We start from the raw sequence: 25,490 nt of genomic DNA, 5'->3' as shown, positions 1-25,490 counted from the left end.
TCTAGTTTGTGTCCCTGAATACTGCACGTGCATCGGGACTGTGGTGCAAATAACCCCACAGGATAGACCAGTTTAGCTAGGGCTCTGGGATTACATAAACCACATATAATCCCCAACTCCAACACTGCCTTGGTGGGGCTTCCCCAGTAGCCAACCCACAGCAAGGACTAGAGTACAAGTGGTTTATTGTAAAGTGACTCCCAAAGCACCTCCAGGGGAGTGGACAAGTGAGAGAGGGAGAAGGAGGAAGGCGGAAGGGGGAATGAATGAACCCACCACCACCACCTGTGGTCTACAGAGGTTCAGGCCTGCCCGGGCTCGGGAGACTGCCTGGAGCTGACGTCAGATCATCCTGGTAGAGGGGAGGAAGTTGGTGTGTTCTGATCCAGCTCACTGTTCTGTGTTGGTCGAGGGCTGCGTGGGGCACTGCTCTCGGGCACTTCTGTCTTGGCCTGTGCAGGGGCTGAGTGGGCTCCCACAGCCCTTGGACAAGAGACTTAGGTCTTCAGGGCGAGGGGGATAGGGGTGCAGGCCCCCCAGTATCTGGGATATGAGATCCATCACCCAGGCTTGGATGGAAAGTATATTCAACGGAGGAAGTGCTCAAGGCATGAGGCGATTACTATTACAGTCTGCTACTCATGTGTCTGGAAGGGCCTCTTGATGCTGACTAAAATAACACAGAGTAGGAGCAACAAAAGGGAGACAGTGGGGAACAGAGAACAGCCCTGTGAGGGAGGTGTGATTATGACCTGTAAGAGTTAAAGAAAGAGGAAAGAAACATGAAAAGTGGCTCAACAGTTAAATGCAAGTTTATTTTGGAGGATGAACCTTAGAGGGGCTTCTGGCCGATTTTGGTCAGGAGCACTCTCTCTTACACAGACTAAGAGTATTTAAGAGTATTAAGGGTTTAAGAGCAAGAGCATTGTGGAACTTTCCAGAGAGATAGTAAACACTTATATGGTGAATTCTGTCCCCCTTGGACAGAATTCCAAGTCCCATGGACCCAAGGGCCTTCTATACATTTCTGTGACTGAAAGTCAGTTGAATGACTGAGAGTCACTAGGTTTAAGGTGGTCAGAGAATTTTGGAGCCATGGGGGCTTCTGAGCAATTTGAGTTCTCCCATCTCTGAGCACCTCTGATAGCCACAGCTGGCCTATGTTGAGCACAGACTCAATGCTGACCTTTCTTTTCTTTCTTTCTCTCTCTCTTTTCTTTTCTTTTTTCTTTTTCTTTTTCTTTTTTTTTTTTTTTGAGACAGAGTTTCACTCTTGTTGCCCAGGCTGGAGTGCAATGGCGTGATCTCGGCTCACTGCAACCTCCGCCTCCTGGGTTCAAGTGATTTTCCTGTCTCAGCCTCCCAAGTAGCCAGGACTATGGGCCCACGTCACCACGCCCAGCTAATTTTTGTATTTTTAGTAGAGATGGGGTTTCACCATGTTGGCCAGGCTGGTCTCGAACTCCTGACCTCAGGAGATCTGCCTGCCTCAGCCTCCCAAAGTACTGGGATTACAGGCATGAGCCACTGCACCCAGTTGGCCCTTTTCTTGCTTAACGTGAGAACGATCTGTCTTTCAAATACCCAACTTAGATGCCACGTCTTCTATGGTACCTTTTTTTATTTTTTTTTAGAGACACAGGATCTCCCGATGTTGTCCAGGCTGGACTCAAACTTGTGGGCTCATGCGATCCTCCCACCTCTGCCTCTGGAGGAGCTGGGTCTACAGGTGGATGCCAACGTACCCTGTATGGCACCTTTTTCTGCCTGTATTGGTTCCTCAGGGCTGTTGTAACAAGTTACTATAAACTAGGTGACTTAAAAGGACAGAGATTTATTCTTCCATGTTTCTGGAGGCCTGAGATCCAGGCATCAGCAGGCCCCCTGTGAAGGTTCTGGGAACACTGTCTCCTTGCCTCTTCTGGCCGCTGGTCTCTGGCTGTGGCAGCATCACCCCAGCCTCTGCCTCCACCTCTGCCTTCACTGGGCTTTCTTCTCCGGGCCTCTGCCTGTCTTCTCATTTTCTGTCTCTTTTAAGGACACCTGTCATTGGATTTAGGGCCCACCCTAATCTAGGATCTCATCTCGTGATCCTTACCTTAATTACATCTGCAAAGACCCTTATTCCGAATAAGGGCACGATCCGAGGCTCCAGAGGACCTATCTTTTGGGGAGTGCTATTCAACCCACTGCACTACGTGTTGTAAATTTTCTTTGATTTCTACAGCATTGGTTAGAATTAAGTCTGTTTCAGGTACAGACTGCAGCAACTTAACCAAACAGGGGCCTGTTTTCCTCCTGTCACAGGCACTCTTTTTCATTGTTGTTGTTTTTGTTTGTTTTTTGAGACAGAGTCTTGCTCTGTCGCCGGGGCTGGGGTGCAGTGGTGCGATCTCGGCTCACTGCAACCTCCGCCTCCTGGGTTCAAGTGATTCTCCTGCCTCAGCCTCCTGAGTAGCTGGGATTACAGGTGTGCACCATCACACCTGGCTAATTTTTGTATTTTTAGTAGAAATGGGTTTCACCATGTTGGTCAGGCCGGTATCGAACTCCTGGGCTCAAGTGATCTGCCCACCTTGGCCTCCCAAAGTGCTGAGATTATGGGCACGAGCTGCCCTTAGGCTGGCAGCTTGCAGGCCAGCGGGAGGGCTTTAAGGAGCCATCAGGGACCCAGGCTTCTCCTGGACTTCTAATGCCACCGTCATCAGCTACAATTTTAGTTTCTGTGGTTGTAAGAAGGCAGCTCCATCTCTGGGCACCAAGGCTGCATCCTAGACATGGCAAAGGAGGAAGGCCAAGGCCAGAGGCTAAGAGGTTCTGCTTCTCCAGAAGCTTCCATGCAAACCCCACCCAGGGTTGTCTGTGGACACCCATAGACCAAAACTGTGTCCTCTGATCAGGGGAATATTTTCCACAGGGCACATTGCTGCCCTGCCTCTAAATGGGTTTCTGATGGAAAGAAAGAGGTGAGAATTAGTGGTGAGTAGGCAACAGTGATGATCACTGGGTAATCATATATAATGTCACCTATAAGAAACTAAACTCCACAGCATATGCATGTCCCCAGGTCACTACAGAAGAGCCTCAGTATTTTAAAGGACACGCGATAGTATGTTTGTAGATGCCTGTCATGTTTCTCAACCTCTGCCCTTCTGCGTTGCTGCAGCCAGTCGCCTGTCTGCACGTCGCCTGTCTGCACACCGCCGCCTGTCTGCACACTGCTGCCTGACCCTGAGGGAGGCTGGGGTCTGGTGTGGGCACTAAGGTATGCCCAGAGGAGCGGCATCAGGAGCAGCAGCTGGTGGTGATGCCACCACCAGGAGACACCATCAGAGCCAGGAGGTGGCAGGCACACTGCAGGGACAGCCGCCCAGGCAGAGCAGCCCACAGGAGGGACGTGAACTGCAAGCTCATCTCCTCTGAACCCAGTGACATCAGCCTATCAGAGCCTTAACTCCGCTGGCATTCTGAACCCTGGGTCAGGTCAGGAAGCAGAAAATAAAAACGGCCTGGAAACTTCTCTGCCTCTTTAGGAAGTGGCACTTTCTTTGGATCCATCCGTGTGACACCTGTGCTCAGTAGATGTCTGGTGAATGATTGATTCGACAAGGTAACAAGGTGCCAGCAGGAGGCTAAATGGGTTTTTAATGACCTGTAAATCATCATCTCAGATCACAGCGTCTCTGAGTTGGGAGGAACGTGTTGTCTAGGGGACATGTTGTCTCATCTCCGTTTGCGTGCCTCTCATGTCGGGATGCTCACTGCCTTGCAGAACAGCCGGTATTACTGCTCTACAGGTCTGAAGGTAGACAGGGCTTCCTCAGGTTTAGTCAAGAGCCATTGCCTTCTCAATCTCACTAGTTCGTCCTGATTTTGTGCCCACAGAATCACACAAAATAAACCCAGTTATTCTTCAGATTCCACTCCCTGCCCCTAATTATAGAAAGGCATAATTTTCTCCGTATGTAGGTGCTTTGCGTTCCGTTTTGCTTTGTTTTCTGTGTTTATTTACTCAACAAAGCTGTATTAAGCACCTCCTTTGTGCCAGGGACTGTATGAAGTGCTGGGGTTACAATGGTGAAGGATTCCAGCTCGCAGGAAACCTAAGAATCAAACGGGGAAGATAGGTGAGGACAACGATGGTTGCGGTGAAATTCACATGACACACAATTAACCATTTTAAAGTGTACAAGTCAGTGGCATTCAGCGTGTTCACAATCTTGTGTAACCACCAACTCTGGCTTCAAAACTTGTCACCACCCCAGAATGCACCCATTAAATAATCACTCCCCATTCTCTGCTTCCCGATCTCCTGGAAACCACTAATGTGTCTTCTCTCTCTACGGTCTAACCTATTCTGGATATTTCAAATATTTATGTATTTACTTGTTTTATTTATTTATTTTTTTGAAGACCAAGTCTCGCTCTGTCGCCAGGCTGGAGTGCAATGGCACGATCTCGGCTCACTGCAACCTCTGCCTCCTGGGTTCAAGCGATTCTCCTGCCTCAACCTCCCTCGTAGCTGGGACTACAGGCATGAGCCACCACGCCCAGCTAATTTTTGTATTTTTAGGAGAGACGGGTTTCATCATGTTGGCCAGGCTGGTCTCGAACTCCTGACCTCAAGTGATCCACCCGCCTCGGACTCCCAAAGTGCTGGGATTACAGGTGTGAGCCACTGTGCTCAGCCCTGGATATTTCATATAAAAGGAATCTTCTATCATGTCATCTTTTGTGGCTGACTTCTTTCACGTAGCATAATGTTTTCAAGGTTTACTCAAGTTGTAGCATGTATCAATACTCTATTCTTTTTTATGGTTAAAAATATTCCATTGTATGGTATGTCACATTTTGATTATCCATTTATCCATTGATGGATGTGTGGGTTGCTTTCACCTTTGGCTATTATGAATAATTGTTGCTATAAATATTTGTATACAAGCCCAGGCCCGGTGGCTTACGTCTGTAATCCCAGTGCTTTGGGAGGCCAAGGCTGGTGGATCACCTGAAGTCAGGATTTCAAGACCAGACTGGCTAACACGGTGAAACCCCATCTCTACTAAAAATACAAAAATCAGCTGGGCGTGGTGGTGTATGCCTGTAATCCCAGCTACTCGGGAGGCTGAGGCAGGAGAATCGCTTGAACCTGGGAGGCAGAGGTTGCAGTGAGCCGAGATTGCACCACTGCACTCCAGCATGGGTGACAGAGCAAGACTCTGTCTCAAAAAAACAAAAACAAACCAAAAATATTTGTATCTAAGTTTCTGTGTGGATGTTTTTTCATTTCTCTTGGATATGCACATAGGAATGGAATTTCTGGAACATAGAGAAACTCATGTCCTAGAAACTTGTGTCCTTTTTTTTTTTTTTTTTTTAAGACAGAGTCTCGCTCTGTTGCCTAGGCTGGAGTGTGGTGGTGCGATCTCAGCTCACTGCAACCTCCACCTCCCGGGTTCAAGTGATTTTCCTGCCTCAGTCTCCTGAGTAGCTGGGACTAAAGATGTGTGCCACCACACCTGGCTAATTTTTTGTATTTTTGGTAGAGACGGGGTTTCACCATGTTAGCCAGGAAGGTCTCTATCTCCTGATGTGATCCGCCCGCCTTGGCCTCCCAAAGTGCTGGGATTACAGGCGTGAGCCACTGCACCTGGCATTTTCACTTTTTAAGAAATGGCCAAACTGTTTTTCACGGTGACTGCACCACTTTATGCTGTCACCAGCAATATATGAGGGTACCAATTTCTCAGCATCCTTGCCAACACTTCTTATTTTCATGTTTTTGGATGATAGCCATCCTGGTGAGTATACAGGCACCTCATTGTGATTTTGCTGTGCATCTCCTTAATTGCAAATGGTGCTGAGCATCTTCTCACATGCCTGGTGGCCATTTGTATATCATGTTTGGAGAAATGTCTCTTCAAGTCCTTTGCCCACTTTTTAATTGGGTTGCATGATGGTTAGTTTCATGTGTCAATTTGACTGGGCCACAGGGTGCCCAGATGTTTGATGAAACATTCTCTCGGGTGATTCTGTGAGGGTGCTTGGGGGTGAGTTCATATTTAAATTAACTGAATAAAGTGATTGCCCTCCTTAATGTGGGTGAGACTCATCCAATTAGTTTAAGGCCTGAATGGAACAAAAAGGCTGACCCTCCTCCAAGGAAAAGAAAATTTCTTTCACTGCCTTCAGCCTGGGACATTGGCTTTTTTCCTGCCTCTGGACTCAGAAGCTACACCATCAGCTCTCCCGGGCCTCCAGCTTGCCGATTCATCCTGCAGATGCTGGATCTTGTTCATCTCCCTAATTGTGTAAGCCAGTTCCTTACAATACATTTTTTTAAAAAGTAGATGGAGTTTTGCTCTTGTTGCCCAGGCTGGAATGCAATGGCATGGTCTCGGCTCACTGCAAGCTCCACCTCATGGGTTTAAGTGATTCTCCTGCCTCAGCCTCCCGAGTAGCTGGGATTACAGGCATGTGCCACCACACACAGCTAATTTTGTATTTTTAGTAGAGACAGGGTTTCTCCATGTTGGTCAGGCTGGTCTCAAACTCCCAACCTCAGGTGATCCACTCACCTCAGCCTCCCAAAGTGCTGGGATTATAGGCGTGAGCCGCCGCGCCTGGCCACAAATCTTTTTATGTACTACATACATGTGTGTATACACACACACGCACACGTACATATACAAGTTGAGAACTCTCAGATCTGAAAATCCGAACTCTGAAATGCTCCAAAATCGGAAACTTTTTGAGAGTCATTGTAATGCTCATTGGAGCAGTTTGAATTTTGAATTTTTGGATTTGGAGTGCTCAGTCAGTAAGTATAATGCAAATACTTCACAACCCAAAACAATTCAAAATATTTCTGCTCCCAAGCATTTGGATAAGGGATACCGAGGCAGGAGGATAAGAAGGGAGCCAAAAATACCAGGCCTCTGTCCCATTTGCTGAACCGCCTCTTGTAAACAGTCTTCTGGGTCTAAATAAACCAACATCAGATTCACCCAATTTGAATCTTCCTAGACTAACGTGTCTGAGCGGCCGCAGATGCCTTGGGGACGGGGAATCTTTATTGGGAAGGCAGAGAGGGAAAGAGGCTGAATGCTTTGAGAAGTGATTGCTTCGATGAAGTCATCCTTCTAAAGTGTTTAGCTGTGTCGGGCACAAGTAGGCACTCAGAAATTATTTGTCAAGTCAGTGAATACATGTTTGCAATTTTCACTTTTATTGGCTGTGTGGTTTGGGCAAGTTGCCTAACCTCTCTGAACCTTCCTGTATAAAACAGACAGACATCTCTTCCTTGGATGGCTACAGTGTGGATTAAGACACAGTGCCTTAGTCCATTTGGACTGCTATAACAAATACCTTAGACTGGGTGATTTGTAAACAACAGAAATTTATTGCTCACAGTTCTGGAGGCTGGGAAGTCCAAGATCAGGGTGCTGGAAGCCTCGGTGTCTGGTGAGGGCTCCTGCTTCACAGATGGCTCCCTGTTGCTATAGCCTCACATGGTGAAAGGGCAAAGGGCTAGGAGCCTCCCTCAGGGCTCCTGTATGAGGACACTCATCCCATCCATGAGGGTTCCACTCCTATGACCCATCACCTCCCAAAGGCCCCACCTTCTAATACCATCGCCTTGAGAGTTGGGTTTTGACTGTAAATTTTGGAGGGACACAAACCTTCAGACCATAGCAGATGGTATATGCAAAGTGTCCAGCAAGAAGGAGGAAGACGCAGATTTGGAATCCAGCTCTGTCCAGCCCCAGAGCTACAGCCCAGCACAGTAATATTATCCAGGGTCATGGTTGATAGCAGAGGGCAGCTCAATCCCAACTTCCCACCCATCCTTTCTCTCCGTGGAGTCTTTGTTCTGATGCTCCTGGCTCTTCCTTCTCCCCTGAGTCCCCTGTCTCCTAGCTCTGGGACCAGGGCTAGGAGATCCAGGGATCCAGTGATCATTCGTCACTCCATGAAGCTGGGCCCTCCCAGCTCTTATTAAAACCACTCAGAGACAGATTGATTTGGGGCCCTTCCTCTGGCCTGATCTTTCTCCTTCCTGCTCCCAGCCTCTCAGACAAAAAGGCATAGAGGTAAGCAGCAGACCTCCTCTGACCACGACAATGAAGAGAAGGAGCTGCATTCAACAGATGAGAAAACCCAGAGGTGGCTGGTGGTGCAGGTGTCAGGGTGGGGGTGGCTGGAGACTGAGGAACTGGAGCCCAGTGATACCGGGCCACAGAGGGGTATGCTGGGCAGGGAGGACTTCCTGTCATGCCTGCATTCCTTACTGAGTTAGCAGGTCCCTATGGATGGCACCACGGCAGGGGTGGCACAGCAGGGGCCAGGGGCCAAGCCCTGTTCTGCTCTGCACTGCTGTATGGCCTTGAGTGAGTCACAAGCCACGCTGGGCCTTTATGACCACATCTGCATCAGGGTGGGTGAAGCCCAGCATCTTTTCGATGCCAGGTTCTGGGATTTAGCAGGACCCCTGCAGATGTGCCCTGCTCTCAGGCATTGCGTGGTCTTTGGGAGAGGTGGACGGGAATCAGATTGTCACATATTGCTTTTTTTTTGTTTTTCATTTCACTTACAGGAGTGGTGCAGGGGCTCTAACCTCAGCTGGGGATGATGATCCAGAGTAGATTCCTGAGGATGAAGAGGATTGAGCCAGGGAAAGGCGGACTGGGGAGGACAGGGAGGCAGAATGGGCCAGGCTGAGGGAGAAGGGCTGGGATGGAGGCTGGGTCATGCCCGCAGGCAGGAACTCTGTGTTTAGCTCCGGGATTTGAGTCTATAGATTGGGCAGTCACTGGAAAGATTTAAGCAGAACAATGTGATTTGATCTATGTTTTGGAAAGAGCCCTTGGGCTCTGGGTGGAGAGGGGAGAGGGAAGGGGAGAGGAGGCCAGGAGACAGGCTGGGGACCACTGCAGTGGTTCATGGACACAAGGGCGGTCCCACCAGTGTCTCCCAGAGACGGGGAGAAGCCAGCCCCCTCGACACAGTGAAGGTTGCAGTGTAGAAAGAAGCCAAACCCGTGTTACAGACACTGACTGGATATTAGTCGCATTTGAACAGATGCCCGTGTCTGAACTGGAGACTCTTTACAAATGGGAGACCCAGGCTGCCAGGGTCCTCTATGTCGGGCCCAATCCCACCTGTGATGGGGCCCAGATTCAGGTGGTGGCCAAGGGCAAGAGACATGGCTGGGTGGAGCACGACGTGGGAGTCAGGAGGAAGAGGGCTTGGCGAATGACTGCTGGGGTCAGCAAGGCTGTCCCTTGTCATTTCACCTCCCCTGCCACACTCCTGTGCTCCCCTCCCATCCCCGCTCCACAAGATGCCCAGCGCTGTCACCCTGCGCAGTGCACAGTGGTATGTTGAGTCATTAAGCCCTGCATTTAATTCCAGCTCTGCCTCTTGCCGGCTGTGTGTCCCCAGAGGGCCTTGGCTTTCTTGCCTGAAAAGGGGTAATGGTAGTGCTTATTGCCGAGGCTTGTTGAAAGGAGGGAATGAGATGTCGTGGTTTAGTAAATAGAACCCTCCCAGCCCCAAGGTGGCCGCCATTACTGCTGCCTCTGTTATCCTGCAGCAACAGCACAGGGGCCCTGAGCCTTTGCAGGGAAGCCATTTCCTCCTTGACCTTCCCAGGCGCCAGGCAGAGTCTTTTCAAAACAGGGTCCTGGAGCCAATGCCCTGCATCCCCGGAGAGGTCAAAGGGCCATGCTCTCCGATGCGTGGCTGCCGCACCATTTGCTGCCCTGAGTCTGAATTGCATGGTGTGGGCTGTCATGCAGGTGCAAAACAAGAGGCACTGAGGCCACTCCAGGCCGGCGGGCAGCTGTCACGGTCATCCTGACCTGCCTGTCCTCTCACAGGGCTCTGACCTGGTTTCTGGGTGAAATGCTCCAGCTCCCCAGCCCCCGCCCCTCCGCCTGCATTCCACAGAGACCCAGCATGGGGTGGGCCCTCTTCCTCTTCCCCAACCCCACCTCGGTGTCCAGAGTTGGGCCCTCTGAGACCCCACATGGAGACCCAAGTCTGCATTGGTCCTGACTGTTGTGACAAGCATGTGTGTATACCAGTGCCCTCATGCCTGCCCACATGCACGTGCACATTCCCACTCCCACGCCCATTCCCACGTTCTCCACCTCTGGCTCACATGCCACCTTTATGCAGGCCCTGGCACCTGGCTGAGCCCCTGGCAGCTGCAGTGTTGACCCAGTTCCCAGTGTTGGCCTTGAGTCCCCTCCCAGGCCTAGGACTGCTTGCTCTGAGCCTGGCTACCACCCTGGATGGGGCCTGCCCATCCCTGCCCCTCAGCCTGGGTCCTGATGGGTTGTCTGCCCCAGGCTGGGTCCTCAGGGAGAGGCTTCCTGACAGCCCTGCCTAAGGGCAACACCTCAGAGAGCAGGGGAGGTGCAGGGCATGGGGTCTGGTGAGAGAGAGACTACCACTCCAATGCCCCGTCCCCACCCAGGGAAATCTAAGATAACTTCCCCAAGGCTGTCTTGGGGAACAGCAGAAGTCATTCTGTAGGCCATGTTCACCCCCAGCATCTGTCCCCACTTTTCATTTCCTCAGGGGTGCCCCTCTCCCACCCTCAGGCCATGAGCCTTGTGTGTGACTGACTCCACCTATCTCCAATCAGGATCCCTCCTCCCGGCCTCTGTGTCTGACTCAGGAAGGGATACAGGCTCTGGAGGTGATGCTGGCGTTGGGGTCCTTGATCCTCCCCGTGGTTGCTGTGTGACTTTTAAATTCTACGTGCCTTACTTTCCTCATCTATACGAGGGATGTAATAATAGCACGCATTTCATAGGGCTGTTGTGCAGATGGAATCCTGTAAAGGACTCAGCACAGAGTAAGTGCTCAGTAAACGTTAGTTGCTAGTATTAATGGGACTAAATTTGGGGCCTTCTGATAGAGTGTTTGGAAACAAGAAATTCTTTTTTTTTGCTGGTAATGCTGAATGTTCACCTTGAGCTGCTGCGGGAATCTTGCCATCATGAAGGCAGAGCCCTCCTGATAACAAATTCAGCACAAAGGAAAGCAGTGCTCAGAGAGAGGAAAAGAGGGACTTAGTCCTGATGATATCACTTGAATCCCTTGATCCAGCTGTTCCTGAAGACCTACCCCTAACTATTCAGGCACATAAGCCAATCTAGTCCTTTGTTTCCTTCCTTTTTAGCTTAAGTTACTTGAGTTGGGGTTCTGTGATTTGTAACAAAAAGTCTTAATGGTATCCATCCATCTATGTGTCTATCCATCCATCCACCCACTCATCCATCCATCCATCCATCCATCCATCCATCCATCCATCCATCCATCCCCCCACCCATCCATCCATTCATCCATCCATCCATTCACCCACCCATCCATCCATTTACCCATCTGCCCACCCATCTACCCATCCATCCATCCATCTATCTATTTATCCATCCATCCATCCACCCACCCATTCATCCATCCATTCATCCATCCATCCATCCACCCATCCACCCACCCATCCACCCATCCATCCAGACACCCGTCCACCCACCTATCCATCCATCCATTCATCCATCCATCCATCCACCCACCCATCCACCCATCCATCCACACACCCATCCACCCATCCACCCACCCATCCACCCATCCATCCACACACCCATCCACCCATCCACCCATTCATCCATCCATCCATTCACCCACCCATCCATCCATTTACCCATCCGCCCACCCATCTACCCATCCATCCATCCATCTATCCATCCATCCATCCATCCATCCATCCATCCATCCATCCACCCACCCATTCATCCATCCGTTCATCCATCCATCCATCCATCCATCCACCCACCTACTCAACCATGGACCTGCATTCAAACCCCAATACTAACAAATCCTATCTTTGTGGGCTTAGACACATCACTTCCCCTCTCTGAGACTTAGTTTTTTAGAGAATGGGAGTTTCATCACCAACCTTATGGGGTGGTGTTAGGGAGTAAGTGGGTAACCTCTGTAGAGTGCCATGCTTAGTACCTAGCGCAGAAAAGAGGCTGTTCCCTTCCATTCCCTCCTATCACATCTTTTCTAACTGTCGCAATCTGGCCCCCACCCCCTGCCCAGATGCATCTGGAAAGCCAATGCCTGACTAGGCCTGGGTCTTCCTCAGCAAGCAGAGTCTGACTGGTACAACCTTTATTGCTTCTCCAGCATTTTCCAGAAGAATGGTGTCATTAGAGGGCCACAGGGGATGGGGGGAGTAAAAAATAACATAAACAAACTGAACAGAAACGCAGGAGGGTGGCAAGAGGGGCTGAGATTGAGTGTTCAGGGCAGAGAGGTGGAAGACCTGGGGCAGTCAGTGCTTCTTAGCTTTCAGCCACCAGAGTGGAGAATTCTGCAGAAGAAAATGACAAAGGAAAGTGAGTCAGAGGCTGGAATGCAAGAGAGACTGTCCATACCTGACTGCAGGGCCCTGGGTGGTGCTTTCTCTGGGTTCTTGCTTCTGCTGCAGGAGTCCCAGAGTGTGAGTGTGAACATGAATGAATGAATAAATGAATGAGTGGGCAGATGAGTGAAGTGAGGTGGAACATGATGGGTCTGTAATCCCAGCTACTCCAAAGGCTGAGGCAGGAGAATTGCTTGAACCCAGAAGACAGAGGTTGCAGTAAGCTGAGATTGTGCCACTGCACTTCACCATGGGCAACAGAATGAGACTCCGTGTCAAAACAAAATAAAACAAAACAACAACAGAAAAAAAAAGAAAGAAAAAATAAAATGCAGTGTTGTGATGTGGGGAGATCACAGGCTGGGGATTGAAAGTTAGGGCTTCTAGGCCTAGTCTGGCCCTATTTGCTGGAAAATGTATCTGTCTGGGTTTTGGTTTCCTCATCTGTCAGTGGAGTGAAGAGAGGGGCCAGTAATAATTCCTTGGGAAAGACAAATAAAAAACTGGTCGTGAAATGGCTTCAAAAAGGCCACAAAAAGTATCTGGGACTCATTTGAGGTGAGCTGCGTCCTCCCTGGACTTTGTATGGAATACAAATGTAAAACCCCACCTATGCAGTTTCTTAGTTTTCATCATTGTACTGTGGTTATGTAAAATATTAACATCGGGGGAGCTGGGTGAAGGGTGTACAGGACTCTCTGTACTATCATTGCAATTCTTCTGTATATCTACAATTATTTCAAAATTTAAAAAGTGAAAAAACACACACAAAAAAAACCAAACCAACACATGCTGTGTTGTAGAAATAACCTGGCACTGGGCTGGGCACGGTGGCTCACCCCTGTAATCCCAACACTTTGGGAGGCCGAGGCAGGTGGATCACGAGGGCAAGAGATTGAGACCATCCTGGCCAACATGGTGAAACCCTGTCTCTACTAAAAATACAAAAATTAGCGGGACGTGGTGATGCGTGCCTGTAGTCCCAGCTACTTGGGAGGCTGAGGCAGGAGAATGGCTTGAACCCAGGAGGTGGAGGTTGCAGTGAGCCGAGATTGCGCCACTGCACTCCAACCTGGTGACAGAGCGAGACTCTGTCTCAAAAAATAAATGAATGAATGAATGAATAAATAAATAAATAAATAAATAAATAAATAACCTGGCACTGCCCCTGGCCAGATGAAGGGACACATAACATACCTGGGTGCCTCACTTTTCTGAGGTTTGACTTAGGAAATAGACACCATGCTCTCCTGTCCCTAGGGTGTCCTAGGATAGGAAAGGTGGGTGACCTGGATATGGGGGATGCAGGGCGGGACCGAGAGTGAGGGTCCACCAGCTGGTCTTGAAACTCCAAGGCTCTCTGGCCGAGTGGTAACAGCAGTGCCAAGGATGGAGTATCAAATAAATACAAAAACAACAAACACTTGTACAGAGTCCCTCCCACAGGGCAGGTGTGAAAGTGCTTACTTTCTCAGCCAGGAGTCTGTGATCTTCCAGGACCTCGGTGGGGCAGGTGGTTATTTTGAGATGTCTTTTATTCGTAGTACTTTTATTAATTATAGCTAGTAACTAACATTTATTGAATGCCAATGTGGGAAGCATTTTGCATATATTATCTCACTGAATCCTCACGACTACTCCATGAGAGACACACCTTTGCCTGTATTTTACAGATGGGGAAACAAACTGAGGCTCGAAAGTTAAGCAGCTTGACCGTGGTCACACAGCAGACATGATTCAAGCTAGAAATGCTTTTAGGCTTCCTTCTTCATCCCAGTAGTTTCTGACCTACTTTGACCTAGGTATAGAGTGACGCATGTCCCAGCTCAAATATCACCACCCCATCTCATTAGTCCTTTTTTATTTACTTCATAGTCCTTGGCACTCTCTGAAATGATCTTATATATGCACTTATTTTTGTCGGTCTCCCCCTACTAGAATACAAACTCTGGAGGGCAGGGGAGCCTCTCTCTCGTTCACTGCTCTCCTGGCAGCCACAGTGTTCCTGGCACACAGTAGGTGCTCGTAAATAAGCACTGGGTGGATGGATGGAGGGATGGATGGACAGATGGAGGGAGGGATAGTGGGACGGAAGGATGGAGTAGATGGATGGAGGGATGGATGGATGGATGGATGGATGGATGGATGGATGGATGGATGGATGAGGAGTTGGTGGATGGATGGAGGGAAGGAGAGAAGTATGAATGGCTGGATGGATAGATGGAGGATGGATGGATGGATGGATGAATGGATGGATGGATGGATGGATGGATGGATGAGATGGCTCATGAGTCCTTCTTAAGGTTCAACAAGCTCTAACTTACTTCATATAATTCACATGACAGTCTGGGAGGATTCTAATTTTATAGATGGGGAAATGGAGGCTGGGAAGGTGAGGTGTCAGGGTCATGTGGAAAACAAGAGCCAGAGCCAGGACTTGGCCTCCGGCCTCAGGAACCCCCTACACGAATGTGGAGAGGCTACTTCTGAGAGGGCTAGCGTCCCGGCTCAGGCAGAAGCATGAGCCCTCTCCAACTTAAACCTGTCATTTCAGCCAGCACTGGCATTCCCTGTTTGGGGACACTGAGTTTCTCTGTCCTGGGATAAAGGATGCATGAGCCTGTCTGCCATTGCCTGCTCGTGGAGAGACTGTCAAGAGGGGAAGCTGGTCCTCTCTGTGCTCCAGCCTGCACTGACCCCTTCATCCTCACTCTAGAAATTATGGGCTCTCAGGCTGCTCATCGGTAAAGAGTCCGTTGATCACCTTCACACTAGATGGGATTTGGTGCAGCTGGTGTGATGGGGGCCCAGGGACACCAATGAGGGACTCTCCAGTGATGGAAAGTCAGGCATTTTGGAGTCAGACTTTGGGAGGTACTTTGGAGCTGTGGGGTTTTTGAAAGCCTCTTAAATCAGCCCCTCTGCCCACCTTGCAATCTATTCTGAAGCAGCCAGGACATCACAATAGCCACATGCACTGGCCTTCAGCAGAGAACACGGAATTCTAATTTTATCCCCTCAGAACCTTCAACAGGGGACTTTGTAGATAAATTGAGGGCAGGAGCCACCTCTTCCGTGCCTTTCATGTCTGCCTCAGGGCTGAGCTCTTAGGAGCCAGTCAATTAACTAACGGGTCTCCTAGCCAAACCCTTCCTCTAAAATGCCCAGGTCTCTCCTTAAAGAAAAACAAATAACTGGCTGGGTGCGTTGGCTCATGCCTGTAATCCCAACACTTTGGGAGGCCGAGGTGGGTAGATCACAAGGTCAGGAGTTCGAGACCAGCCTGACCAACATGGTGAAACCCCGTCTCTACTAAAAATACAAAAGTTAGCCAGGCATGGTGGCGCGCACCTGTAATCCCAGGTACTCAGGAGGCTGAGGCAGGAGAATGGCTTGAACCGCGGAGATGGAGATTGCAGTGAGCTGAGATCACACCACCACACTCCAGCCTGGGTGACACAGTGAGACTCTGTCTCAAAAAAAAAAAAAAAAACCCACAAACAAAGATCCCATAAACTCTAGGTCAGCTGAACGGGCAGTAGGTAGGATTCCAGGATGGCGAATGCAGCTTTGAACGATCAGGTTCTAGTCTTGGCTTTGGCATCTGCTGCTGTCCTTGGACAACACACCTCATCCTCCCTGGTCTGGTTTTCTTATGAGTGAGTGTTGGGTCTAGAAGACGCCTTTCTGGCTGTCACATGGTGTTTGGAGCAAGCAAGCTGGGGGTAACACCCAGCTCCCATTTCTTGTTCCTGTGGCCTTCAACTAGATGCTTCACCTCATCTGTCAAATGGAGCTCATGATAGTACCTACTTCCTTAAGTTGTTCAGAGGAGCCAGCACTAAAGCTCTTGGTCACAGGCCTGATGCACAGCAAGCTCTCGGTATCCGGTGATGTTGCAACCAAAGTGTTTCTATACCTCAAGCCACTTTGAAACCAAACCTATAAAATGCCTGGCTACTGCCTGGCAGAAGCAGGAGGCTCTAAATGGTACTGTAACTGGTAATTGTTAGCATCATTGTTGTTCATGTTGCCATTGTTTGTCTCCATGATCCCAGTATTTCCTGCCTCCATCCCGGCACCTACCTGCAACCGTCCAGCAACCCCGGACCTACGTCTGAATCTTGTTCCATCACTACCTGGCTAGGTGGCCATCAGTCACTACTTTAGCTCTCTGAAGCTCAGTTTTCTCATTTGTAAAGTGGGTATAATAATGCCTGTTTAGATAGCTATTAGAAAGACCAGAAGCGGTAACATGACTGGCACATAGTAACTTCTAAGTGTTAGTTCCACCTCCTGTGTGGATCTCCCCAGCACAACGGACACAGGTTGGAGCTTTGACATAACATTAACCACGAAAGTCCTGAAACTAAGCAGGAAAAGGAAGATATAAACAGAGGGCATGGAAAACCTAAAGAACAACCAGCTGACCTGGTACAAGTTTCCAATCCATCTATCCCATCAGTGAGACGAATAGCATCCCACCTCCGGCACACCCATCCACGGCAACTTAGTTCCTGATCCTCAGTTTCCTCGTCTATAAAATGGGGATACTGGGACTATCTCCTTATAGGGTTATGGTAAAGGCTCCATGAGATAACGGAGAAGGAGTACCCAGCACAGTGCCTGGCACACAGTGGGAATGCGACTAAATCAACTCTTAATGTTGACAGGTAGAAGAGACAGTCTTCCTTTGGAGGCATCCAGAATCATCATTCTCTTCTAAGACATGCAAGTACAGCAGTACCTTTGCAGGCTAAAACCTCGCCCAACCCCCTCTGGGGCCAGCTCGCAGATGTCGTCATTGTCCAATCAGAAAGAGACGAAGGAGGTAGACGGTAGGGACGGGGGTGGGAGGGAGGCAGCAGAGGGAGGATCAGAGAACTGGAGGATTCTGTTCTTTTCTTTCCCTTAGGAAACTGAAATTAGCCTAATTAGGTCTGCCCTAGTCCAAGGCTGTGGGGATTGGACAAATTTAGAAGCTATTGACAGGTGAGACCGGCACACAGTGATGGCCCAAAGCGAAACTGAGCCAGCCATTGAGTCAGCGGCTGGAAGGCTCTTTCCCTCCCTCTGTCGTGATGACCGTGATGACCGGGATGAAGGAGCCGGCCTCCTGGTTTATCACCTCGCCTCTAAATAGCTCCCGGGCTCGGTTTCTTATAAATTGGTATCTCAAACAGGGATCACCTTCCCATCCTGGAGAACTGGGAGGCAGAGTCACTCCGGGTCAAGCCAGATAGCCACAAGGAGGCCGCGTCAACAGTTCTGCGGCTCACTCTGTGCCAGGCACCGCGCAGTGTGTTATTCCACTTCATCCTCGTCGGTTCTCTTATCTTCATTTTATTTACAGAGAAACTGAGGCTGAGTGTCACTCAGCTAGAAAGATTCCAACAGGCGTGGCCGGGGCCAGGGTGCGTCTCTTCCTCAAAGGTTGGAGTTAAATGGCCCCGCATTCTAACTCAAGCTGCAACCCCCAGAGGCAGAAGCAGAGGGATGCATGGAGGGGAATGTCTTTTTCCACCAAGCAGCTGCTCCCTTTCACAGAAGGCCAGTTATGTAAGGAGGACTGCTTCCTCTCCCCTTGCTAAATCTTTTCTAGTGCAGCATAAGGCCAGAGCTAGGGAAAGTCCACACGGGAATAAAAGGAGCAGCTTGCTAAGCACAGAAGCCATTTATAACTAAAACGTCTCAGCTCAGCTTAGGGGAGGGAGTGGTGGAGTCAGGAGACCCGGGTCCCGTTGGGCCAAGGACTTGCTATGTGACTTTGGCACTTACTGTCTACGGGGCTTTGGTTTTCACGTCTCTCAGTGGGGATCACAGTGTCCCCTAGACCTCACTGAGCTGGTACCAGGGTGCAGTGAGATGGGACAAAGCATAGTGCACCTTAGGGCTCTGCCCTCAAAACCCTGGGCTGGCCTTGATATGAGCATCTTGTCCTACTTAGAAATCAAATCCCCATAGAGGCCGGAGAGCTAGAATTACAGGGAGACCGGCAAATTCTCCTTCTATCCCTCTCACTTTTCTCCTGCTTTAGACTCCATTTCATTTCTGTTGAGGATTGAGATTCCACCACTTTCAAAAGGTTTTAGGTGGGTGACAAGCAAAGCATTCCCATAAAATAAGAGGAAAGGAATCATTTCCAGAACATTCCCTTCATTTGAGCAACAACCCTGTAGGGTGAGTATTTTTCTCCCCACTTTCCAGGTGTGGGAATGGATGTCATGAAAGAGGAAAAGATACAGCCATTCCCACGGCTGACCCCCAACATTTGGCTTTCTAATTTCTGCCTGACTCAGGGGCTCCACCACAGCCCAAGGCCTCACGCTATCGCTCCGCCTCTCACAGTAAATAGGCTACTTAAAGATAAAAGAGAACAGATTTTGCCAAAGGGAAGCAGAAAAGGTAAATTCTTTCAGGCATGGGAGTGAGTGGCGAGGGGGCTGCAAGGTTAGACAATAATGATGACTACGTTTCAGCAACAGAAGCAAAATGCAAACCCCAGACTCTTGAGTCTAGACACGCTTAAAGCAGAGGGCAGTGGATCCATCACCGGGAATGGGTTTCGGGAAGAATGTAACTAGGACTGCGTGCAGGCACGTGTGCGCGTGGGGCCTGCGGATCTTCTCTGCAGCAAGATATGAGGAGTCAAGGTTTGAAGAGGGCCCCGAGGCTTCACAGCAAGTCGCTCTGCTTCCCTGGGCCTCAGTTTCCTTGTATGTATCAGTAATAAAGATATCTTGTAGAGCTGTTGGGAGGTTTGAATGAGTTAAAAGAGGTAAGGCCTATGGGCAGCACTTGGCACACAGGAAGTGGGAACGGATGCTAACCTCGATTCCTGTCGGTCGGCACATTTCTGCGGGGGCAGGCATTGAGTTTGGAAGGTCCAGGCTGGGGACACATGCCCATGTGAGGCAGGATGGCAGAGGGTCCTGGCTGGACCACTGTGCCTCAGTCCTAGCTGTGCTACAGAGAGACCCTGGGCATGTCACTTCTCGCGATACCTCAGCTTCTTCACTTGCAAAATGGCGATAGCGATGGCATCTACTTTCTAGGATTATTGTAAGGCAGTGGTCCTCTAAGTGTGGTTCGCCAGATCATTAGCACCATCTGCTAACTTGTTAGAAATGCAAAAGTGTGGGCTCCACCTAAGAAATCAGAAACTCCTGGGTCTGGCACAGCCATCTGTGTTGCCAAAGGCCCTCCAGGTGATGCTGACACCGACTCCCAGCTGGAGACCCGCTGTGAAGGTGAAGTATTTGAAAAGGCACCTGCCACATAGTCTGCTTTGTCTGCTTTTTATGCCTGGGCTTTGCAACCGCAGGTGCTTTAACAAAGATTTTTTTTGGCACCCTTCGCCTCTTTTTCTAGCTTCTCTTTCCTTTTCAGCCTTCAGCCCCTCCCCATATCAGCTCTGCACCAGCCTTTTAGGGTGGCCTTTGAGAATCAATCAACCACATCTATAAAAGCCTTTGAGTTTCCTGGAAGTAGTTGCCCCAGAGACAGGAATGCAAAGGGTTATTATTAGAACTTTGTCTTCCTACCCCCTCCCTTCAATACAGGATCTTCAAGAACCTGGTAAATATCACTCACCTTCAGAAGGACAAACAGAGCAGGGAAGAGAGGCAGTCCCTGGTTTGGGGCTCTCCCAGCACCTGCTACAGACAAGTCCCCACAGATCCCCAACCTCAGCTTGCAGATCATCTCCCCCTACATACAGCAGTTGTGCGTCCTCATCACTGCACAGTGCTGCCCAGAACTGAGCACTTGTTCAATTCATTCATTCATTCATTCATTCATTCATTCATTCATTCAACCAATACACTTTTCTTGTTCTCTCACTATGGGCCAGGCCCTATGCTAGGTGCTGGGATTAGAACTGAACAAAACAAAGTTCCTGTTCAGCGGACCTGACATCCTAGTGGAGGAGAAAGAAATAGGCAATAAGTCAATCAATAAAATCATCTTATCATAAACTAAACTATGAATGAATGAATGAATGAATGAAGCAGGCAGCACAGGTCATGTGCTTTGGAGCTCAACAGACCTGACTTCAGACCTTGATCTTTTCTCTTCCTAGCCTAAAGGGTTTATGCAAGCCCTTAGTCTCTCTGAGCCTGAGTGTGCTCATCTATAAAATGGGAATCATAGTAGTATACATTTCAGAGACAGCTAGGAAGATTAAATGAGGGAAATGCTAAGCACAGTGCCTGGCATGTATTGAGTGCTCTATGAAGTTGGATGCTATTGCCATCGTCATTCAAGGTCACGCAGCTGAGCCAAAATACTGAAGTGGTCCTCTGTGTAGACGTTTATCCACTGGGACATCTGTGAAATTCCAGGGCTGGAGTGTACCCCAGTAACTGGCTAGTTATCTGCCCCATGGTTTGTTTTTTGTTTTTGTTTTTGTTTTTGTTTTGACAGAGTCTTGCTCTGTTGCCCAGGCTGGAGTGCAATGGTGTGACCTCAGCTCACGGCAACCTCCACCTCCCAGGTTCAAGTGATTCTGCTGCCTTAGCCTCCTGAGTAGCTGGGATTACAGGCATGTGCCACCACACCCGGCTAATTTTTTTATTTTTAGTAGAGACGGGGTTTTGCCATGTTGGTCAGGCTGGTCTCGAACTCCTGACCTTGTGATCCACCTGCCTTGGCCTCCCAAAGTGCTGGGATTACAGGTGTGAGCCACCACGCCCGGCGTGCCTCGTGGTTTTAAAGATGAGGCACTTCATGGTCAGAAGGGCTCTCTGGGACATGCCCCAGATCCTACCAGGAGCTGAAGGCATCTTCCAGCTATAGGTGGGGCTTGGGCCCTCTGGCCTTAAGAGAGAGTGACAGCAAAGCAGAGTATCTGAAACAGAATGTCCTGGGCCCCAAAAAGGCTCTGCTTCCCATCTCACCACCTATTGGGCATCACGGCACCCACCCTTCCTGCGTTAGGGGGTTGGGAGTGAGGAAGGGGGCATCCGCATCTTCCCACCTCAAAAGCATGAGGTGTGGGGCCCCAGTGCCTCAGGGTGGTCTGTGCTCATTGTCTATTTTATGTCTTGCCTATGAGCTCAATGGAGGCTGCACAGGTGGGCCTGGACCATGCTTTTGGGTTTGAATCCTGGCCCTCGCACGTGCTGGCAGTGTGACCTTGCACTCACTCCCTGGGCTGCCCTTTCTACATCTGCACTTTTGTCTTCTGTCATCCCAAGGTCAAATGAGGTAACCAAACCCAGCACTGGGCTGGACACACATGACATGCCCAGCTAATAAGTCTTTCCTCCCATTCTTGGCAAAACAATCTTCTTGCCCCTTTCTGAACATACCCTACAGTTTCCAGCTGATGCCAATGCCTTGCCTGGACCCCACTCCCTCTGTCCCCTACAGCCTGCAGCATAGCCTCCAAGTCTGCACAAAATGCCTGAAGCCTGCACCTCTGCCTCTGGCTGGCACTATCACTTGTTTGTGTATATGTGTAGAGCTGCAAGCAACGTGCAGACAATAACAATGACATTGTATGGCCAGGTGGGTGGCTTATGCTTGTAACCCCAGCACTTTGGGAGGCTGAGGTGGGCAGATGACTTGAGGCCAGGAGTTCAAGACCAGCCTGGCCAACATGGTGAAACCCCATCTCCACTAAAAATACAAAAATTAGCTGGGCATGGTGGTGCATGTCTACAGTCCCAGCTACTCGGGAGGCTGAGGCAGGAGAATTGCTTAAACCCAGAAGGCGGAGGTTGCAGGGAGCTGAGATTATACCACTGCACTCCAGCCTGGGCAACAGAGAAAGACTGTCTCTAAATAAATAAATAAATAAGGCATTGGAGTTGCCGTTTATTGAGCATTTGCTATGTGCTGGGCACTACAGGCCTCATTCTCACGTTATAATGCCTAGTTTACAGATGAGGAAGCTGGGGCTCAGGGCTAAGGAGCAGGTGCTCAGGGGCACCCAGTCAGGAAATGGGCCTGAATTATTTTTATCTCTTCCATTGCCAGGCACAGAGTTGCTACTCAGTCAACATCTGCTGGATCTGTTAGAAGAGTTTAGTTGATGCTTTAAGATCTGAGTGTGGCAGGGAGGGAGGGAGGGAGGCAGGGAACTGGGCCAGGTCTGGCTTGGTTTTTCTTCATCATGTAGGTTGTCTGTGAGCAGTCAGCCATGAAGACCCGGCCCAGGGCTTCTGAGCTATGGCATATTGGCTGCAAATAAAAATGGAAGGCAGGTCTGGAGGCCTGGGTCAGGGTTGAGGTGGGAGCCAAGCCTTGGGGTGGAGCTGTCTGATAAGCAGACTGGTGGGGATGGGGGTGTGAGGGAGGATCTGCCAAGCACCAGAAGCCCGAGGAGCAGCCAAGCCAATGATGCCTTTCCAATACCCTCTACTCCACTCCTTTAAAACCACCTCCCTCCCTCCTAGCCACAAGAAGGGCAGCTGGCATCAGACAGCCAGGGGACCCCCTGCATTTGACCTTGATAGGGATTCTCCATTCTCGTTACTGGCAGGAAACAAACAAACAAAAAAGAAATAAACAACAACAACAAAAAACCCTCTAGCTCATAAGCATACACCTACTTTCATATTCCCTGTACCTTTCCCAAAGCAATTTTGTATTCACAGAAACTTAATTTTCACAACGAGTCCAGACAGGTCTTAGGAGAAGCGCATGCACCCCATTTGCCAGGCAAGGGAACGTAGGTGTGCAGAGGTGATGTGTTCAAGGTCACAGCTGGCAAGGGGCAGAGAGGGAGCAGAGCATGGGGGTCTGGGTTTTATACTCAGGCACAGATGTTTATGAAGAACCTGCTTTGTGTGGGGTATTGGCTAGATACTGGGGCTAGAAGGATGAATGCAACACAGTCCCTAGTTTTAAATGAATTAGCTAATAAATGCATATATAGCATTTACTCTAGGCACTTTACATATTAACACATCTAACCCTTGTAATCACCCTATAGGAATTATCATTATGTTCAGTTCAGAGATGAGAAAACAGAGGCCCAGAGTAGTTATCTAATTGTACACGGTCACACAGCTCGAAAGCAGGAGGGCTGGGATTTGAACCGAGATAGCCTGGGGCCCAGAGGCCAAGCACCTACACACAGTTTTCTCTGAGATCAGCAGAAAAGCCCATTATGGGAGCAAATAGCAGCTTAGCATGCTGCAAACACTCATTCAGGCCTAGTTCTAAATCCCTGCCCCACCACTGTGTCCTAGCTCTTTTGAACTAGGCTAAGCACCGTCAAAGTCCATTTGCCCACCTGCAAACTGGAGATAATTCCTGAGGAAATCATGATGCTAAGAGAGATGGCAATGTGGGTGCGCTGTATGAATGCCACATGGAGCCAAATGGAGAAAGGAGTGGACGGTGGGCCACTGGTCTCTCATCTGTGCTAACATCGAAGCTTGCAAAGCAAGGCAGGACCAGGTATTCCCCGTCCGAATTCCCCGCTGATTTCTGGCTTACCGTTTTTCCTGGCTCTGCTGCAAGGCTAGAATAGTACATTTGAGTAAAACCCAAACAGGTTTTGAGACTTGGGGTTACAGGACACCAGGACAAGATGCTGAGGAGGAGAGGAGATAGGAATTTCCATCCCTGGAATCAGAATGTGAGAGGTAGAGGATCCTTGGGGATTAGTCGGCCTCATTTCCTTGGATTACAGATGGGAGACAGAGGCCCAGTGATTGAGAGACACTGCCCAAGGTCACACAGCCAGTTTGGGCAGAGCTTGGATCAGTATTCATGCAAAAGTGCAGGCTGAGTTCAGGAAAAAAAAAAAATCCCTAGTCCTCCTGGATCCCCTACCCAGCAGGAAAAACAGAATCTACTCCTTTTAGGTTTTCAAATTAGGAAAATACACCAGTTTTCCTTTGTCTGGAGTATGTGGCAGAGCTCTCAGACCTAATGGACTGATTTTTATCTTCTAATCTAGGGGAGTGAGGGGCCCCATATCATCCCTTCCTTGTGACAGACATAGCTTCAAACTTTTTGCATCCAACACCCCAAGATCCACAATATGCCCAGACCCCAGGTCACCGCTACCCACCGTCAACCCCAATTTTGCCGTCCCCATCTTTATCTCCAGCAGCCATCAGCGTCTTGGTTTCTTTAGCAGACAGGTCTCTGGCATCTGGGGAGAAGCCTTTTAGGATGAATCTGGAGGAGAAAAGGGAGAAAGCCGGTGAGGGAGTCAGGCCGAGGTCTCCTTGCAGGACGCTGGATGGAGGGTGGTCTGGTGTCTGCGTGGGGAAAGGGGTGGCTGGGACAGGCAGCGAGCAGCAGTCACGCACACAGGTGCTCTGTGCCAGGTAGCCTGCTCGGTGGCTGTGCTTTCGTGGATGAGTATTCAGGAAAGGACAGGCTGTCCTCAGCAAAGGGCTGATCCCACTTCAGGGAGGGCACCTACACTGGTTAATTTATCCAACAAGTATCCACTAAGTGTCACTTCTGTGTCAGGCATATGCTGGAAAGTGGGGTCACAGTGGTGATCTTCAGAAGGCACTGAAAAAAATAAGGAGGTCATGGGCTCCAAGAGAGACCACACGGTGTGATGGGCACAATGAGGGCGGAAGTGGAGGAGGGCGCTCAGAAGCTGTATCGGCCCGCCTGGGGTGAGGGGAGGAGCAGGGAGGCTTCCCAGTGAAGGTGATGCCTGGAGGACAGGGAGAAGTCAGCCTCTGTGAATGTGTGTGTGTGTGCGCGCGCGCGCAGAAGTGTGCATGCATGTTGGATGTAAGTGGGTAGAATATGAAGGTTCTAGACAGAAGGTACCCTTGTGAGATGGTTTAGCGGGGAGACAGGATGGTTGGGGAAGTCCCTACTTGAAGGCCTCTCCCTGCACCCCCCCCCCCCGCTTCTCTTTGTGACAAAACTCAAGGCTTTCTTGGCCAGAAGGTGACATAAGGCAACCTGAGTCAGTAGACATGGCTGGGTGGCCGAGGGGATTATGGCAGGAGATGGTTTAGCAGATGGAGGCATACATTTTCCTAGCCACAGCCTTCTCCTTCTCTGCTTTTCTCCAAGGACCCCTGGACCCCCAGAGCTGGTTCTGCATCCCTGGCTTGCCCAGAAA

The 25,490-nt window shown here is 49.7% G+C and overlaps 4 protein-coding genes across 7 annotated transcripts in view; 2 read left to right on the top strand and 2 right to left on the bottom strand.

Moving 5' to 3' along the window:
- The window catches only part of KCTD17 (potassium channel tetramerization domain containing 17), a 357,579-nt gene that overhangs the window by 80,138 nt on the left and 251,951 nt on the right, over positions 1-25,490 (top strand). Inside the window, exon 1 of one of the 2 annotated variants that reach the window (XM_050806330.1) lies at positions 12,243-12,246. The exons of the other annotated variant lie outside the window; for it this stretch is intronic. The gene's annotated coding sequence lies outside the window, so the exon portion shown is untranslated. Of the gene's footprint in view, positions 1-12,242; positions 12,247-25,490 lie in introns of those variants that run through there. 2 annotated transcript variants of the gene reach the window in all.
- The window catches only part of MPST (mercaptopyruvate sulfurtransferase), a 462,750-nt gene that overhangs the window by 219,081 nt on the left and 218,179 nt on the right, over positions 1-25,490 (top strand). The window lies entirely within an intron of this gene.
- The window catches only part of TXN2 (thioredoxin 2), a 393,736-nt gene that overhangs the window by 321,286 nt on the left and 46,960 nt on the right, over positions 1-25,490 (bottom strand). The window lies entirely within an intron of this gene.
- The window catches only part of PVALB (parvalbumin), a 307,642-nt gene continuing 294,320 nt past the window's right edge, over positions 12,169-25,490 (bottom strand). For all 3 annotated transcript variants that reach the window (XM_050806418.1, XM_050806417.1, XM_050806416.1), the window contains exons 4-5: positions 24,465-24,574; positions 12,169-12,385 (exon numbers count right to left, since the gene is read on the bottom strand). In XM_050806418.1, the coding sequence (XP_050662375.1) occupies positions 12,357-12,385; positions 24,465-24,574 (139 nt within the window). In that variant the 3' untranslated portion in view covers positions 12,169-12,356. The remainder of the gene's footprint in view (positions 12,386-24,464; positions 24,575-25,490) is intronic.

The sequence above is a fragment of the Macaca thibetana genome, chromosome 10 (assembly GCF_024542745.1).
Source record: "Macaca thibetana thibetana isolate TM-01 chromosome 10, ASM2454274v1, whole genome shotgun sequence".
NCBI lineage: Eukaryota > Metazoa > Chordata > Mammalia > Primates > Cercopithecidae > Macaca > Macaca thibetana.
The sequence above is the reverse complement of the archived record's forward strand: the minus strand, read 5'-3'. Positions and strand labels throughout refer to the sequence as shown.